This window comes from Silene latifolia, chromosome Y, assembly GCF_048544455.1.
Source record: "Silene latifolia isolate original U9 population chromosome Y, ASM4854445v1, whole genome shotgun sequence".
Classification (NCBI taxonomy): Eukaryota; Viridiplantae; Streptophyta; class Magnoliopsida; order Caryophyllales; family Caryophyllaceae; genus Silene; species Silene latifolia.
In genome coordinates this window covers 140,551,642-140,570,892 of record NC_133538.1, presented here as the reverse complement: position 1 = coordinate 140,570,892, position 19,251 = coordinate 140,551,642, and the positions used below count along the sequence as shown (strand labels likewise).

The following is a 19,251-nucleotide window of genomic DNA, read 5'->3' as shown; positions in this document are numbered from 1 at the left end:
ACCGCAAGTTAACCTGATCTTTGAAAGGAGCAGGGGCACGGATAGTCGTCCCAAGACCTTAACGTACACCCACCGACCCCCGCCGGCCCTGCAAGAGGAAAGTTTGTCGCCAGAGACATAACCCTTCTCCGTGTGCACATCGTGCCAACGGCGCCGCCGGAGAATGACGGCTGGAGGTAATGAAGTCGGCGAAATAAGTTCACCGTTGGGGCCTCCCCCTTGAAGAGACAAAGCCAGACAAACCCGATTATGGTCCTCATAGCCAACGGGTGCAATTGGGCAACGTCAACGTTCATGGCCTTAAGGATGGCCACAACATACCCATTCAGCGGAAACCGGAGCCCGTACTCCAAATGTCGCATATATACGCCAGTGTGGCCCGGTGGAAGGCAACAGACGGCCTGGCCCTCCTCAGGGATAACAATCTTGTATCCCCTGCCGAAGAAGAAGTGGCCCTCGAAAAATTTCTCACCGGAAGAACTGGCCAACTTATGGGTCCAAACTCGGTCAACGCGTGCTTTACAAAGCGGCCGTGATCCATAACGTACCGCCTCACGGTATTAGGACGAGCCTCCTCGATCATCACCAAAATCGTCCGCGTCATCATCGACATCGAATCATCCTCCCATTCCTCCGTAATCCGAGGATCGACTTCGGGAGAAGGAGACCTAGGGCCCGGCTTACTAGGCCCGGCGTCGGCAGAAGACATGTTTACAATGAACTTACAAAATTAAAAATTGGAAAGTTTGTTTGTTTACCTTGAAGAAAACGCTCGCGAGTAACAACTCGGAAATTAGAAGACAAAGAAACCCTTGGAAGTTTAGAGAGAAGGAAATTTTGGAGAATGAAATTGGTGGCCAATTTTTCGAGCAATTACCCTATTTATAGGAAAAGCCCATGAAGCAGGGCCAATCAGCGAACAGCCCATGAAGCGTCAACCAATCAGCGTGCAGACACGTGTCGAACATGCAACCACGGGATGTCAATCGTTGCAACAGTTGAGTGTCAATCAATGCAACAGTGACCAAGCGTCTTCCACACGCCTATTCATATCTCATTGCCTATTCACCTTCCTCAACAAATTCCCAAGCATCTTTCTCCGCCGCCACATGATCAACCAAGCTAGACAAAACGCCGGCCAGGGCAATCAAAAACTACCGGCACTCTCAAACCCGGTCTCGACCAGCGTCCCTTTCTTTTTCCACATCGGATGCCCAATACACATCCATGTGGAGGGGGGATATGGTACGGCCTAAGAAAGACCAGCAGAGGCAAAAGAAGCCGCCGCAGAAGAAGCCGATGCGAAAAATTTTCTACAAACTACTTGCGCGAGAATATACGCTCGTACGTACATCGAAGCCCATACCACGGCATAGACTACGCCGGGGCAAATTGATGGGGCATATTCTCCGCACCGCCGACCAAGTCAACATATTCGAAAGGTCAAAGATATCCACAAAGAAGTCAACGACTTAGACGACCTAGCCGATGCGGCCCATCGGCTCGCACACTGGTCCCGCATGACAACCTCGCCAAATGAACACATACCCGCGTACTCATATCCAAGACCCCTCGGCGGTGAGTCAACAGGCCCGCCGGCTCTGCCATAGGTCCCTCGGCCGAGGGGTAGATCGATCTTTCCACCTGCTAGCCACTTGGCCACTTGGCCACTACGTGACAAAAGGTGAAGTCTATAAATACTCCTCAACCTTCATTGAGGAAAGGATCCAATCCAGAAATACATAACTTAACCTAAATACACTATTCATCTGGTATAATCTTCCTTATCTCTCTACAATATATTCCTAGCCAATTAGCATACAACTTATACATCTAAGTTTACTGACTTGGGCGTCGGAGTGGGTACGCTTGGCTCAAAGCCAAGCCCTCAGTTCGTTCATTGTTGCAGGAGAGGCCGAGTGGAACGATTAAGGCCAAGGGAAAATCCAACTCAAGACATTATTCAACAAGCCACGGGTGGTAACTATACTTGCTCTGGAATTACACCCGGAACAGACAAGAAAAGAAAAACAGTAGAGGACACGCGTGGAAGATGAGGAGTGAAGGAAGGTAAAAGCCAAATAGCAAAACAAACGAGCGAATAAACATTGAGAGAAGTTCAGCCCCTTGGCCTTAATTACGGAGTTATTTCTTAATTTGTTTAGTTTTTTTTGAGGGTTTTGCTTATCTGTTTTTTGTTTTATTTTAAAAATACGTTTATAAGTAAGTTCGATCATCCATATCATTTTTATGTACGTATCTCCTATCTACTAGGGGTTGTTTGGTTGATCAAGGAACTTAATTTTCCTAGGAAAATGCAATTTATGGGAATTAAGTTCCCTCATCCAATTCAGGTGAATTTCGGAAAAGTGTTTGGTTGCTCATGTAGGAATTAAATTCCACAGAAACTTGCAATGACCAAGGGGGAAGTTCTAATTCCTACATTTTGTAAAATTTATGGCAACCAAACAACCCATGTTTTTCAAAATCATGGGATTTTCCAATGCCTATGTTTTCTAAGTGGCAACCAAACGACCCCAAGGATTCTCAACAAATTTTCCCTCTAAATGCTTTAACTTAAATATGGAAACAAGTTAGATTTTCTTTAATTAAACTAATCCTTCATTTAAAAAATAATCTTTCATCATTAAACTTTAAAATATAATCTTTTAACTAAAATAAATTAAAATTGGTATAAAACTATAAATTATACATAATCATAAATTGTTATTATTAATTTTGTGTCGAAAAAAATTTATATTCTCTTGATTAACTTTATATTAACAATGAGTGAAACATTAAAATTAAGGAAATATTAATCTAAAATCTAGATAAGTAATACTGTAAAAAGTAAAAAATTTGTATATATCGCGCATTCATTGTGCGGGATTTAGACTAGTATTTTAATAATAGTTACAAATGGTTATCTTTCTTACCCAGGTATTTATGTCAAAAATAAATAAATAACTGAAACAAAAAGAGCATTTTTTTCCCTCAAATAATTTGTTAATCCTCGATTAAAATACCCTACACATAAAAAAAAAAAAAAAAAAAAAAAAAAAAAAATGAAGAAATACTCCGTAATTCGCAATTAGAGCGTAAGGAGTTGACCTGGCAAAGCTAACTCACCCTAAATGATCTGACACAATAAAGCTGGCCTAAGGCCCGAAAGTGACTTGAAATTAATACACCCGACTATGACCCGAAATCCGAATTTACCCGACCCGACCCAAACCTTGATCGACCGACCCAATTCGAGGTGAGTCAACCCGAAACGACTCCACTCGAAATTGATCCGATAATAAATGATTTCAAATGACTCCATAATATCCGAAAGTACTACTATTAAGTCATATACTCATATTAATATTGTTATTATATATATCAAAATAAAGGATTTATTGGTTTAAATGATTCATAATAAAAAAAATTAACTTTGTGAACCGCGCGCTTTTGTTAATTAAATTGGAATTGATTAAAGAGTTTTGACTATTGGCCGCCCAAAACTAGCGGTGAGCATCGGTCTACGACCAGACTGAACAAATCGAAGACCGAATATAAAAGTTTTGATCTTGGACCGGACCAAACCCGATATATTAGGTCCGCTTCGGTCTTACACCTAATTGGACCGAAAACCGTGATTTGTCAGTTGCCACTAATAATTATGCACTAATTAAATTAAATTTTTCCAAATCAAACTATCATTTGATTTAAATAAACGTTAATATTGAGTTTGTAATGTTTTTTTGAAGGTAAATTAGTAAAACTATTTCATAAAAATTATAAAAAATAACTTTAAACCTAAAAAAATGTGGACCGAGGACCGAATGTAAAAGAATTCGGCCCGGTTTGAATTCAGACCAAATGGCTCGATCCGGACCTAAAGTTGCCCAGACCTACCCGAAACTGGCCCAACCCAAGCTAGGCCCAACACGAAACAACCTGACACTTTAACATCCGAAATTGATCTATAACCCGACCCGAGCCTAAACAAAATGTGTAGCAACCGACAAGGCAAAAATAACCCAACTTAAATAGATCCCTGAAAAACCCAATCGGGTGACCCGTTTACCACCTCCAATATTAATCTAGTACTCCGTACTAAAGACGGAAGGAGTATAATATGTTGCTCATTTCATTTCACAACTGACATTCACAATTTCACACCCACCTACACTCTCTCTAGTTTCTCTCCTTGCCCTTGTATTGGAAATTGGAAATTGGAGTAAATGAATAGAACTAGCACCATTATCAGAAGAACCCTTCAATGAAGATGAAATTAAAAAGCTTTCAAAGAAGAGTTATGCATTGAAGAATTGGGTTAAGAATTTATTCTTTCATAAAAAATCTGATCTTAAGCTTCTCTTAAGTGTTCTTGCCTGCCCTCTTTTTCCCACTTCTCTCCTTCCTCCTCACTCTCTCCTCCAGGTTTCTTCCTTCTCTTTATTTTATTTTATTATTTAAGTCACAGTAGGGAGTATGTTTTGGGTTTGTTTCAAACTTTCAATGAATTGTTGGGTCTTGGGCTCTTGGGTACGAGATCATACAAGTCGTACTCATATTTATTCTCTCCGTCCCGGTGAAAATGATTGTGACGGAGGTAGTATGTGTATCATCATCCTTGGTATCACTCATTGTTTTGCAAGGAAAAATGAGTATTTTCAAAATATCTTGGGAAATATGCAATGGTTGGAAAAATGAGTTTTATTCTCGATTCTAAAACTAGATTTAATAATGATATTTTAATTCTCGCCTCGTCCCAATCAATTGTTTACTTTTTTTTTTTTTTTTTTTTTAATTCCGTGTGAGTAGTATTTTAATCAAACGTAAACAAATCAAGACAAATGAAGTAGTAATTAATTTGATTAAAATTTATATTCTAAATACATAAAATGTTGTAGAACTGTAGTCCTATTGTCGCGGGAATCGGGATACACGTTAGAAAAACCGATTTATTAATGGAAGAGTTGTAGTGATTGTAGAACTGTAGCTTTATTGTGGCGGGATACACGTTAGAAAAACCGATTTATTAATGATTGAGTTGTAGTGCATGTGGAGTATGAAATAAGGTCTTATAAAATTGGGAACACCTCAATAATTTTGTTAACTTCTAGTGTTTTCCTGTATCTGTACTTATCTTAATAATTGAAATTAACAGTGAGACAGCCTTACTTGAACACGATTTGTTACCTTGGTGAAATTAACCGTGAGACGACCTTACTTGAACACGATCTGTTACCTTGGTGAAATTAACAGTGTGAGCTTTTTCCTGGTGATATAATCAGGCTAGTACACCAATGAACTAGAGTAATTTTAATGTGGTTGTCGATTTTTGATTAGATAATTCGCAATTCTTTAGATTTGGAGTGTTTTGGAGTATGTCAAAATATTAAATGACTCGGTAAATAATTCCGCGAGTCTTTTATTGTGAAGTAAAAACGGTGGTTGGTAAAATTTTCACTACAAGTTGTCGAAAATTCAACATGAACTTTCTATTTAGTCGGGGTTTTACTAGCATGTGATATGCTCTTGATCTAGGAGTTATGTGTGGACTCGGTAAATAATTCCGCCAGTCTTATATTGTAGAGTAAAAACGGTGGTTGGTAAAATTTTCACTACAGGTTGTCGAAAATTCAACATGAACTTTCTATTTAGTCGGGGTTTACTAGCATGTGATATGTTCTTGATCTAGGAGTTATGTGTGGACATTTTTACGCCTTCTTTTGTTTCGGTGTTTTTGTCAAATTCGTTATTCCGAACATGTAGTTCAGATTTCAGAACATGATCGACTGTTTCGTCTTTGAGATCAAATCTGAAATGTCTTGTTGCAAGTGGATTATTTGTCAAACTTTATTGACATTTTCTATTTTAAAGATGTGATGGAGCTGGTACAGGTCCTTTTCTAATAATTCCATATTGTCTAAAAAGCTTTTCTTAACGAGGGCATTGTATATGCAATAATGTTTTTAGTACTTGGCATGAGTTTCGGGTAGGTGTTAGCTTTATTTGCTTGGTCATCTATTGAGATATTTCCCTCTAACTACTACATCAAAAAGATTGAAAACGAACGGGATTAGAGAATCGATGATTATGTGTGCGAGCTTACTTCACTTCTTTTTTTACTTTGTCGACTTTTGTTTGATCTCAACCATTACACAAATAGGATTATACATCCAGTTATACCATAAGCATTGTAGAACCAAGGTATAAGAATCCGAGCTTATATGTATTTTTTCTGAGCTAATTCAAAGTTCATGTTTTTAATGTGTAAATGGATGAGTTCAATACTTTTTAATAAATCTCATATTATTTAACATAAAGCTGGAATACTTTATCACAAACCTAGATTCTACACCTTACAACATACTCGTTGTATAATCCATGAATTGCAACCATTGGACAGAATGGAAAAACCGTTGGACAATCTTATCTTGTTTATTAACTTGAATGATGTGATTTATGAGATGATGCGGACTAGTATGAATTTGTCAATTTCCAGTTAATTGTTTATGAAACCTTGAGTTGACAAATTGCTCTCTCACAAAGGTGTGATGAATTTTCTCCCTTTGAAATCTCACTACATACTTATCATCTCGTTATCTCGAGCAAATCATTGACAGGTCCATATTTGGCTAATCAATATCTAGAAAAGAATACATATAGTTTCATATCTGCGTTCTTTGTTACTATTGAATTTTGAATATCCGACTGACTCTTACTCAAGTTCGAAGTGAGATTATTCTATGATTGGGGAAATAATGTTGATTAATTAGCATATTCAATTAATGGTCCAATATATAGTGCATTGCATCCAGAAGTTCTGTCAGAGACGAAGTGTGACGCTTAGATATTTCTTTGCAGTAAAACTTCGTTTGAGTATATGTAGCAATTATTGTACGCCTGTCTGAGATTTTGATTGTTATATTGCAGCAAGTTTGCTCGATATGCTTGACTACCGTGAAGCCTGGAGATGGTCATGCTATATTTACTGCTGAGTGCTCGCATTCATTTCATTTCCAGTGCATCACTTCAAATGTGAATCATGGTAACCATGTATGCCCTGTTTGCCGAGCGAGTTGGAAGGAAATTCCTCTGAAAAGCCCAAATATGGATTCTGTACCTGGAAAGTCGAGAATTGGCCCAAGTGGTTGGCCGGCCCATAGCAGTAATATGATGACTGTACTTCGCAGACTGCCGTCCTCTCCCCGAAATTCAAGCCGACATGTAACGCCCCTATTTCAGGAAACTGAGCCTGCTATCTTTGACGATGACGAGGCTGTTGGTCAAACTGAAATTTCATCAAAAGCTGCTTTAGGTCAAACAGACAATAACCCCGCGAGAATGATTGATATCAGAAGCTATCCAGAATTCTCCTCAGTTTCAAAGTCCACGTCATGCAACGACTTTACTGTTTTGATTAATCTTAAAGCAGCAATGTCCAGTTCAGCACCTCGTGCTCCTATTGACCTTGTCACGGTTCTTGACATTAGTGGCAGTATGGCGGGTACCAAACTTGCACTTCTTAAACGAGCAATGGGGTTTGTTATACAGAATATGACCTCCAATGACCGGCTTTCGGTTATTGCTTTCTCTTCCACAGCACGGCGTCTCTTCCCTCTCAGTCGAATGTCGGAATCTGGGAGACAAAAGGCATTATTGGCTGTCAACTCCTTGGTTGCAAATGGCGGGACCAATATTGCTGAAGGTCTTCGGAAAGGAGCGAAACTGATGGAAGAGCGTAGAGAAAAGAACCCAGTCGCGAGTATTATTTTATTGTCAGATGGGCAGGATACATACACTGTACATGGCTCTGGTGTGTTGAAAACTCAACCAAACTACCAATTACTTCTCCCTCTATCAATTCAGGGGAGTAGTGGGTCAGGTTTCAGAGTCCCCGTTCACACATTCGGGTTTGGCTCAGATCATGACGCGTCCCTCATGCACTCGATTTCCGAGATTTCCGGGGGTACATTCTCCTTTATCGAGACTGAGGCTACCATCCAAGATGCATTTGCTCAATGCATAGGTGGCCTTCTTAGTGTCGTCGCCCAAGAACTACTATTGGAGATCGAATGTGCTCATTCTGGTGTTCTGCTTCAGTCGGTTAAAGCTGGCAGTTACTCGAGCCATATTACAGACGATAGGCGTTCAGGAAAGGTCGACGTTGGGGATTTGTATGCCGATGAAGAGAGAAATTTCCTTTTCGTTTTAAATCTTTCACCAGAATCTTCAGGCAACGAAACAACCGTGCTAAAAGTTAAATGTTTGGTGAAAGATCCCTTTACCAAGGAATCATTGACCTTAAAAGGAGAGGAAGTCACCATTCAAAGACCTGTAAGACTAACCGGGGAAGAGGCGCGGTCCATCGATGTTGACCGACAGCAGAATCGGCTCCAAGCCTCTGAGGCAATGTCTCAGGCAAGAGCCGAAGCCGAGCAAGGAAACCTAAGTGATGCTATATCTATTCTTGAGAATTGTCGAAACACGTTGTCTGAGACTGTATCAGCCAAACAGAAAGACCGTCTTTGTATTTCTCTGGATATGGAATTAAAAGAAATGCAAGAGAGAATGAAGAGCAGACATGTTTACGAGGCATCAGGAAGGGCATATGTGTTATCGGGTCTAAGCTCACATTCTTGGCAGCGAGCTACCACACGAGGCGGGTCCGCTGATAGTTCGAGCCAAATTCAGGCCTACCAAACACCCTCGATGATCGACATGCTCACACGGTCTCAAACCACAGTTGTGAGTAGTCCCGATGTTCGAAGGCTCCTTCGGCCTAATTTACCCTTTAGCCCTCCAAAGCCAAGGTAATTTATACTCTCGTACATGTTAATGTTGCAAAAATATTTTTAAGTTGCAAGGGATGCAAGCCTTTTTTTGTTTCTGTACATATCTGTAATTGTGAAGATCATGGTGTTAAGTGGTAACTGGTAACTGTTAAATATTGTTCCGATTCATGATTGTGTTACCGGTTGTCTTGCCCTTAACTCGGCCACCACTGTATACCATCTCAAAAAATAATCGTACTCTGTCGTGATTTCAAAGCCTGTACAGAACGGCTGTGGTTTCGGTGTGATGCTGAGGATCACACAGTTCGAGCACCCATCGAATTGCACATTGTTCACTGTTTTTACTCGTGTTACCCAACGTTTCGCTACTGGTATAAAATATTGTTACCGTAATCTCAATCGTTGTGATGTGAATTTTGTATGGTTCTCGTATTACACAAATTATTTGAGTTCTTTTGAAAATCGTCACTTTTCTAAAGCTGTCATGATTCGAGGTCATGGAGGGATTATCGAGTTGACTTTTTTGAAAAATACAAAGTAATGGCCTTTTTTTTTTTGACAACAAATAACCCGAACGCATTCCTGGAAAATCCCGTAGCACGGATAATTTTTCATCAAAAACCCGAGTGTATATTTGATTTATCTTCGTGCCAAAGACAAACGTAAAGAATTGATGAAAACAGAAATAGGTCTATAACAAATGTTCCCGTTTCAATTTTAAAAGACGGACCCGATTCTTTATGATTTAATTTTAGCTCATTTTAGTTCAGCCAAACTCCATTTAGTTCAGTTTAGGTCCAACTTAGCTTCATTCAATTTAGCTTATCTCCATTAAGTTCAATTCAATTCAATTCAACTTATTTTAGCCGAAAAGACCACGGCCTTAAACCGAAGTCCTTCCATTATTTTAAAAACAACTCTTTTGACCTTAACGATGCCTTTTAATCTTTTGTGCAAAGTGATGAGTGCCTTTATAACGCACACATGCACATGAAGTTCCCTTTTTTTCAACACAAATTCTCATTGAAGACATGACATATCCGTCATGCTCGCGACATTGATACCACTTTACCTCACAACGTACACCACTTTTTTCTCTCGCAACACTATTCATGTGGTCCCCTTTCTCCACTAACCCATTTTGTTACCATTTTATCTCACAAAATATCCGCCACAAATGGTAACCCGTCACAAGGGAGACCAATTGTTTTTTCAAAGGAGAGTTGAATTTGGGTGAGCATAAGATACCCTTTGTATTGTATCATAATATTCGCTTTCATAATTTTATAGTTTGATTTTTAGGAAAAAGGCTGAATAAAGTTGTTTTTAGTCAGAGCCACTTTCCAATGATGCCAGAGTATAAAGCTTTCCCACTTTCATCACGTTATATCCTCTTTTCCTCTGTTTGTTTTTTCAAGGGGTATATTCGTAATATCCAGTATTTTTTTGACAAATTGATTATGCATGTTTTTGTAGCAAATAAATATGATAAAATTTAAGCGAATTTAAATATTTACACACTATGGATAGAAGATATTAAGTTAAAGTGTAAGAATATATATTTATTCGTAAGTTTATAGTATTAGAAGCTAAAACTCTCTGTGAGTATCTTACATAAATAATGTCGATTAAAATTACGTAAAACATTTAACGGAGAATATACGAATTTTAATATTTATAAAATTTAGATTAATAAATACTATATTATTACAAAACGACCTATACGAAATGCTATTAATTACGGAGTAGAGATTTGTTGTACTGCGATTATGTTTCATAGGTAGACTATGATATAATAATAAGATCATATAAATCAGATGTAATTAAGACCCAACTTGTGCATAATAATGACAATTAATAGAGACCTAATTTCCTCCTAATAAAGTTGAGCTATAAAATTCGATTGTAATAACCTTCAAAATCTTGATAACTCGATCATGCCTCAAATGGCGGCCGATATTAAACCATAGTTTAAAAGAAATTGAGTTCCATCATTATTCATAATCCGTAAAGATTATTCATGTTGGCCATATATGTTAAATTGATAAAAAGAGATTATTCTTTGTAGTGGTATATGCTGTGCCGTTCAAATGATGGAGGATCATAACGGGGTATGGAAATTGGAAAGCAGCATCATTTGCCAAACATTATTAGCTTCCTTTATTACATCATACATGATACATAAGCCCAACAAAACCCACTTCGTCTTTTGAAAAGTTGAGACTAGTACGTCTTGCTTAAATTAAGACGGGTATTATCCGTCTGAAACTTAAGACGGGTCAAATATTACCACATGTTGGTAATAGAGCTGATCATCTCCGGGCTGGCCCGTCCGGCCCGCTATTTAAGCGGGCTTGGTCACAGAATTTTTTAAATTAATGGTTAATGGACATGGAAAACTCGGCCCACTAAATTAATGGGTGAGTATGGACTAAATAAAATTGTTCGTGGACAACCCGTTGGGCCCGCTAATAGCTTATAATGTATTTTTACTTCCTTAAAATGATTCACCAAACTAAATAATTAACTAAGGTCCATGTAATAATCCAACACCCGATTAAATTAAGAAAGAAAAATAACACTCAAATTATTGTATCATCAATTTGGCCAATTTATTATGCCTGAAAACAACTAATGTCAATATGAGGACGTAATATGTAGCACAAAGACGTAGTATATTGTTCGATTTTTGGTACGTTAATACATCATTTTTAGTCCGTGTCTTCTTTATTTTAAAGCGCGGCGGCCCATGGGCAAGCCCACTAACTTATATCGGATGGGTATGGACAACTTCAATAAGCATGTTATAGTGGACATGGACAAGAAAAATAGGCCCGCCGGACACTTTTAATTTAGGTTGGCCCGGCCCGTGTCCAGCCCAAGTCCGCAAATGATCAGCTCTAGTTGGTAATAAAGATAAAAATTTTGGTATTTTTTAGGCAACAAGTAGGGAGATTTGATACGTATTTAACCCGTTTTAAGCTTAAAACTTATAATGGCCGTCTTAAATGAGAATTTGTAATCCGAGACTACAGCCAATTAGCTAGCCATCATCATCATTCATTAAGCATAAGTTGAGAGTTTTTTTTTTTTCGGTGACGAGAGGTTTAATCCCCCCGGGCCCAGGCATTTTAGCGTCACCACCTGGACCATGTAAACCACCCCAATTGGGACCGCCGAGATAACCGCATGCATTGCTCATCCGTGGGTTCGAACACGAGACCTCGCAATTCTTGTCTTTGCAAGCTTTGAGATTACCCAAGTCTACCACTAGACTGCAAGCACTTGATTACGTAGTTGAGAGTTAAGTCAAATTGTTATGACAAGATATGAGTTGATATATGGCGTAATTTGCTCTAAAGTCGGGGCTAATATGGAGTAATTTTTTCACAAGCTTTATAAGACCGTTGTATAGTTTGTACGTGGCTTCATTAACTAAAATGTCTCTTGTATGGAGTCTAATTTCTGACTTTGGTCAGAGTTCAATTTTTAGTGTGTTAAAATATAGCTCTGTTAAGTGTTAAATACTACCTCCGTCCCGGTCATTTGTTATCTATTTTCATTTTGGGGTGTATTAGTGAATTGTTATCTATTTCTATTTTTGGTAAGTTTTAAATGTAAAAGATAGTGTGCAAGTGGATGAAATAATAATATTATATTACTTTGTTAGACACCAACTTGCATTTCCTTGGTCTTTATGCGGAATACAATAGATAACAAATGATCGAGACAGAAGGAATATAATCTAACATAACTGCAAACCCTTAAAGAAGTCAGTGATCTTTTTTTTTTTTTTGGTACGCAAGAAGTCAGTGATCTTAGATTGGATAAAATCTGCAGGCTACACCTAAACTTTTTTGTACTAACATGGTTGAGGCCTGAGGCTCTGAGGGTGTCTAACCGTAGAATGTCAGAAAAGCCCAAGACTATAATGTGACCTCTCTAATAAAATTTAACGCGACACCAAAAACCCACTTACACTTGGGAGTTAAGAGTTGTGTATGTATTCCTATTGCATGGCATCATGAACTCATGATTCAGGATTAAGGCATTAATGTCCTTATTATAAAAAAAAAATTGATCGGTGAAAGTTATTTTAGTGGAGTTTTTTTTGGGTAAATTATCACTTGGTTTTACAATAATACGTATGTAAAACGGTTTTATATCAGAATTATTGTGCCTGTCTGGCCACCTGCTAATCTATGCTAGCTCAACCTAGAGCAGGTACGTGGCGGTGGCGATACCCACTCTGTGGTTGTACTAATAACATCCCTAGAATAGGTATTAATAATCATTAGTTACATGACTTAATAATAATAGAAGTCACTTTTAAATTACTATTGCCTCCCAGATCGGTAAATACTCATGATGTCTTCCATGTATCTCCGTTGAGGAGTACAGACATATCGTATCGATCAATTTCTCTTAATCCAAGCGAATGTTGCGGATGTTGGGAACTAATGACCAATTCATACTTTGTTGGACATAATAGACAAGACCTTAAGGAGAATTTGAGTAAACAAACTTGCACTTAAGTTATATGCGACTATGCGTCATCGCATGAGTCATCTTATCCAAGTAACGCGGATTACATACTAACCAACATACCCTCTGCCCTCTGGTCTGTTACATTCAACACTACTGTTCACCGACAAGGTCAATGAGGGCACGCTAGCCGTCAGGTGGTGACGTGGTTGACATCCTCGCGAGTTCAGATCAGAGTTCAGTTTAATTCAATTCAGACAATGCAGTCTAAAAGAACAGGGTCTTACTGAAAGAAAATAAAGCCCACAAATTCACTTGTCGTAGAAAATAAATTATTGTATTTACACAAACCGAGTTGTGATCTAGATAAAATGCGATTTGTATTTGTACTCACAAAATAGGAAGAAATACAATTAAAATTAAAATGGAACAAATTACGGGTATCCGTCCAAGTTCTTCATGCCATAAAACTACAAGACGCGCCTTCAAAAGTTGTCTCTCGCTTCAACGCTACGTAACCACTTCCCATACGCTCATCTCAAACCAATATTCGAATAATGACGTCCAACTATCGAATCTGAATCTCAATTCTCAATTAAACTTCGTAAATCAAAAAAAAAAAAAAACACAGAAATTAAAGTAGTTTCATTCTTAGGAATTAAAATTGAAGAGAATTAAGAAAAATGGGAAAAGAATGGAATTCAATTCCAATGGAGATTACATATGAAGTATTTGGATGGATTGCTTTCTTTTCTTGGTCTATCAGTTTTTATCCTCAAATCATCTTGAATTTCCAACGCAAAAGGTTCGAAATTGAAATCCCTTCTTTCAAGTTTATTTTTAGTAATTTTACATTTTAGCAGTGGCGGAACTAAGGGACTGATTAGTGACTAGCACGTCATTAAACAAAAATGAAATTATTTTTCCGTCACGCTTATTTGTTTACCTACTGGTCTCCATTAACAATAAACACGAATGATTAAACGATCGCCTTGTCTGTTCTCTTAGTCTTTGTGTTAAAAGTAAAGGTAAACAAATAACCGACTGGTGACTGCACCTTAATTCTTAGGAATCGTCTCATTTTTTTTGTACTTTTAGACTATTATTGAAATTGCTGTATTTCTATTTAGAATATGATGGGTTTCGTTGCGATTTTTGATTTTTGATTTTTGATTTTGAGATTGATTGTGTTTGATTTTGTGATGTGCAGTGTGGTGGGATTGAATTTTGATTTTGTGGTGATGAATTTGACAAAACATAGCACATATTTGATATATAATGCAACTTTGTACTTTAGTTCTGCTGTTCAGAAGCAGTACCGTGATAAGTACGGCCTTAATGAGGTGCTACTTTCCCCTTTCTCTTATGTTAATCCTTGTGATAAGTGGTTTGTTTCGCTAGAGGTAGCGTTTGGTAACTCGGAATTCATGCATGCAGCCAAATTACTAGTTTAACATTTCCATCTAGAAAACGGATGCTGCTAGACTGCTCATCAAACCGTCTCAGTTTGCGCTTCTTTTTAAACATTAGCCCTGAAATTAAGCTGTTTTGGGGCTTCAAAGCATAAACCAAGAATTACTGTGCTCCTGAAACCATCAATATTGCCGAGTTCTTCAGGCCCGCTTTGACAATTACTGAATTTTATCGTCAGGGATAACAGTGCACTTGAAATAATTTTTTTCACCCTTCTTCAAAAGAAAGAGAGATCAATCCGGGCCACCTGTTCTTGACCTCGCTTTTAGAAGCTTCGTAAACACTGGCGGAGCCAGGATTTATAGTTAGGGGGGAGGGGGGACTCAGCGGTGGCGAATAAGTTATGACTTTACGGAAACTTGAAAAAATTTCAGAGTTTTTAACTAAAACTTGAGAATTTTTCCTTGGGGCCAGCGGGGGCTAGCGCCCCTGCTAGCCCCCCTAAATCCGCCACTGTTCGTAAATGTGGTGAATCCAATTGAATTGTGGAAGTAAACAACGACCAAGTTAAATTTGATCAAGCACTGTGTTTCTGCTGAAATAGTTTCCTTTCTTCTCTTTAATATTTCTGGTGGTAGATGATTGACAGTATCTATATAATATATATCCTCTTGATCTGATACATACGAGGAGTCTTAAAACGCCTCTTTAGCCTCCGGTCTATCCTTTGACTCGTGGGATTCTGTTGTTTTCTGGTGATGACAATTGCAGATGATACCTGTCGCTGCTAATGATGTTGCCTTTTCAGTTCATGCTGTATTAATGACTGTGGTCACATTGTTCCAAATCTTTATTTATGAAGTAAGTAGCTTCGTTTTTTATATTGCTCCTCACTCCCAGTTTTGTGTTAGACTATTAGGGTAGCTATCGGCGTTTTCTTCAGCTGATTTTAGTTTTAATTTACTTGGTGTATCTCTCTGAAGCGTGGAAGCCAGAAGATCTCAAGGGTTTCTTTCGGAATTGTTTTTGTTGCATGGTGTGCTGCAGCAGTTTGTATTTTTATTGCTTTACCAAGCCACTCTTGGCTTTGGCTCATCTCTGTTTTCAAGTAAGATTTTCTCGTCTTGCAGATATTTTTAGAATTTTGTTTCGCTTGAACTCTTGATGGGTAAGCTCAAGCCAAGAGTTAATTGTTTGCACCTGGTAGATAACTGAAACTAAAAATTACTCGAGCAAGAGTCACTTTATCATGTACAAAGCTTAGAAAAACTGTTTACGACGATCAATAGATTTTCTGCTTGGATAATTCATAATTTTGTCTGATATCAACTTTATACCCAATTTTATTATATTTTGTCTCTAGGTTATGATGAAGTAAAAAGTAGAACGACTCACTAAATTAGAAATGTGCTTCTTTTTCTCGTGAAACAAAAAAAATTCGAAGCATTTGGAAACAGCCTCCTTGTGTTGTTGACACAAGGTTTAGGCTGTAATATTGAGGAAGTGTAAACTTTTTTCAGTGAGTTTAGCAAAAGTATCCATAAGCAATTTTACGGAAGTATTATATGCATCAGCCTTGCATCGAGGTCATGTTTTAGAGGTGATCAAGGCACACTGAGCACAGTAGCCCCATGTGATCCCATTAACCTCTGTAGACGCCACCTATTTTCCAATGGGTCGCCTAAAGTAATCTGAGTCTTACTTCGAGCATACAAGTTGCTCAAATTAAAATTCAAGGAAGCGGAAATGCTTAATCAAATCCCTGACATCTGCCACAGCACCGGGCAAGCTAAAGATATCTAAATGCTTCAAAACAGAAACTGCCTGAAAAAATATGTTCACCGAAAGTAGACAGTCCCTATAGGAATTCGCTAGTGTATGCGTATTTGTGTCTGGACACCTAAGTAGACAGTCCCTATAAACTGCTTCCCTGCTTTTGTGCAATTGTGCAGCCTCAGTTTCTGTGTTGTCTTTGCGAGGAATTCTTTTTTAACATTTAACCATGTTTATTTTTATTTTTTTTGGTTAATCTTGCAGCACTATTCAAGTCTTGATGACTGTCGTCAAATATATTCCCCAGGTACGAATTGGCTTCATTTTATGAACCCTTTGTGTACTGATTGCTTTAGACAAACACAATACTTCTACAACTGAACAAAATTATGCTATTTATATAAGATGTCATCTTACAGTCGCTGACTTCAGTGGCGGATCTATGGGGTACTTTTAGATACATATGTGTATACTGTCACTCCCGTTCTTTATTCTGGTGAGAACGATAGATTTGGTATGAAGGTATTAATATAACGGAAGGATGCCTTCATGGAATTAGGCGAAGTGGATGCCGTGTTCTTTGCTGATTTGTCACCAGGAAATCATATTCATTCAGTTCTACAGTGTTTTTTCTTTCCGTCCCCTTCATAATGAATTAAGGCATATTTTCATGATATAGGCATTCATGAACTTCTACCGCAAAAGCACTGAAGGGTTTAGCATAGGAAACATTTTACTGGACTTTCTTGGAGGAGTGACAAATTACGGACAAATGGCTGTGCAGTCTATTGATCAAGGTGCGTTACCTTTCTCGCCTTGGAAAAATGTTCTTGGATACTCCTGGATTTGCAACAATGTGCTCATGTATCGATATTTTTTGTAGGTTCTTGGGTTAACTTCTATGGAAACATCGGAAAAACCTTATTATCTCTTGTATGAAATTTTCCAATTTCTTTCCCTCAATTTCAATTTATTAACATTCGCCTGTTGAATTTGCTTGACGGGTTTATTATTTTATATTTCGATGCAGGTTTCCATATTTTTTGATCTTCTATTTATGATACAACATTATGTCTTATACCGTGGCAAGAAGCCTTCTTTTCTTCCTTCAAAGCTCGACGAGACAAGCAAAGAGTCGTTATTACAAACCTCTAATCAAACACCAGGAGACCACCTTGCCTAATAGTCGTAAGCAAGTAGACTGCAACTATCCGATCTTCTTGATCTTGTATATAGCATACTTATTCCTTTTAAGTCATTTCTATACTTTTGTTCGAACTTTCTCACATAATTTGAAGAAACGTATAGAATGATGAGATAAAAGGGAGTACAAATTTGTGAATATCATATAGTTCGCTCTTTGGTCTACTACTACGTAGCTTACAGTTGGAATTTACAAGTTATTTTCCATCCGTTGTAACTAGTAATGTTGTTGCGTTACATTGTAATTCTCGAATGTTATCCTACCGGTGGCTATATTGTTGTATACTTATGTTGCCAATTGCCATATATCGACTTTTGAGGTTATATTCTTGAAGTACAAAGACTATCATTGGGTTTTTGTTTTGATATAAAAAATCGCCGGGGAAAAAAAACATGCTTTGGATATTCATAAAGATATTACACAGGCTCGAATTTTACTAGCCGAACATACTACATTTAACTTGGTGACGGGTGAGTTTAAGTAAAACTGTGGTGCGTAAGGATTGTGATGGCTAGAGAGTAAGGACTTTCGCGAGATAAGCTGGATAGATATTTGGTTAAATCAAAATTTAGGGCAATAATATAGAAATTGAAATTAATTTGTATTCGGCTCTGGTTACACTTTTTATATGCGTCATTGCATGCGTCATCTTATCCAAATAACATGGAATACAGAGTAGCCAACATTCTATCTAGATCTATCACATAAGGTTAGACTTGACTCATTGTAGGGTGTGTGGCCGTACATGGGCCGGGTGAGATGAAAACTATGTTAATACTTTTTTTTTCGCCCATAAATTACTAATTTCGCATCATAGCCCGTGCAAAAGACCAAAATACCCTCCCACCACCCCTTCTCCTACCCTGTACTCATTGTTGAACACTATTTCCATTCCTTACCTTCATCCTAGAACACTCCTCATCTCAACCCAACATTGAACCGCCGTGACTTGGATTTTACCACTGTTAGAGGACCGTGAAATTAACAACTGTTATCACAAATACGAACGAGAATTTGATAATAGGCTTGAAATACTAGGATTTAACCCTGGTTGCACTGAGAATGCGTCATTGCATGCGTCATACCTTATCCAGGTAACACGAATTACAAAGAGCCAACACATTATTTGTATCTGTTACACAAGGTCGGGTTTCACCTTGTACGACCGTACTGGGTCCAGGGCACCACAGGCGGATTTAGGGGGCCGGGTCAGCACGTGCCACAGCACGCTGCTGGAAATTCAGTTTTGAGTTTTGAGTACTCCATATTAGACTTGGTTATAGGTAGCAAACAAATGCAGTTTGTCATAGTGGTTAATCTCTTTGCGTTCATTTAGAGGTATTGGGTGTAGGTTCGACTCCCTACAAGCCACTTATATTTTAGAAAAAATGTAAGGTAGAAAATAAGTTTTCCCAAAGTACACCATTGAGCAGAAATATTTGAATCTTATTTAGTTAATTATTAAGAATTTTAAAATATGAGTCATATGCGTCAGTGCATGCTGTCATCTTATTCGGGTAACTAATGTCACCATTTTTAATAATAATGAATATTCAATAATTTGTGGCAGAAGCTATTTCGTCT

General features: G+C 38.0%; 2 protein-coding genes across 2 annotated transcripts; both read left to right on the top strand.

Annotated features, from left to right (window-relative positions):
• Window positions 1–4,148: 4,148 nt before the first annotated feature.
• Window positions 4,149–8,958, top strand: LOC141634169 (E3 ubiquitin-protein ligase WAV3-like). The gene is made up of 2 exons (XM_074446439.1): window positions 4,149–4,428; window positions 6,931–8,958. Exon 2 carries the CDS (start codon window positions 7,108–7,110, stop codon window positions 8,812–8,814), a length of 1,707 nt encoding a protein of 568 aa, XP_074302540.1. The 5' UTR covers window positions 4,149–4,428; window positions 6,931–7,107; the 3' UTR covers window positions 8,815–8,958.
• Window positions 8,959–13,771: 4,813 nt separating this feature from the next.
• LOC141627056 (cystinosin homolog) lies at window positions 13,772–17,970 on the top strand. The gene is made up of 8 exons (XM_074440555.1): window positions 13,772–14,082; window positions 14,488–14,620; window positions 15,462–15,551; window positions 15,674–15,798; window positions 16,728–16,770; window positions 17,143–17,260; window positions 17,347–17,396; window positions 17,494–17,970. The coding sequence occupies exons 1-8, from the start codon at window positions 13,961–13,963 to the stop codon at window positions 17,644–17,646; spliced, it is 834 nt and encodes a 277-aa protein (XP_074296656.1). The 5' UTR covers window positions 13,772–13,960; the 3' UTR covers window positions 17,647–17,970.
• Window positions 17,971–19,251: the final 1,281 nt, after the last annotated feature.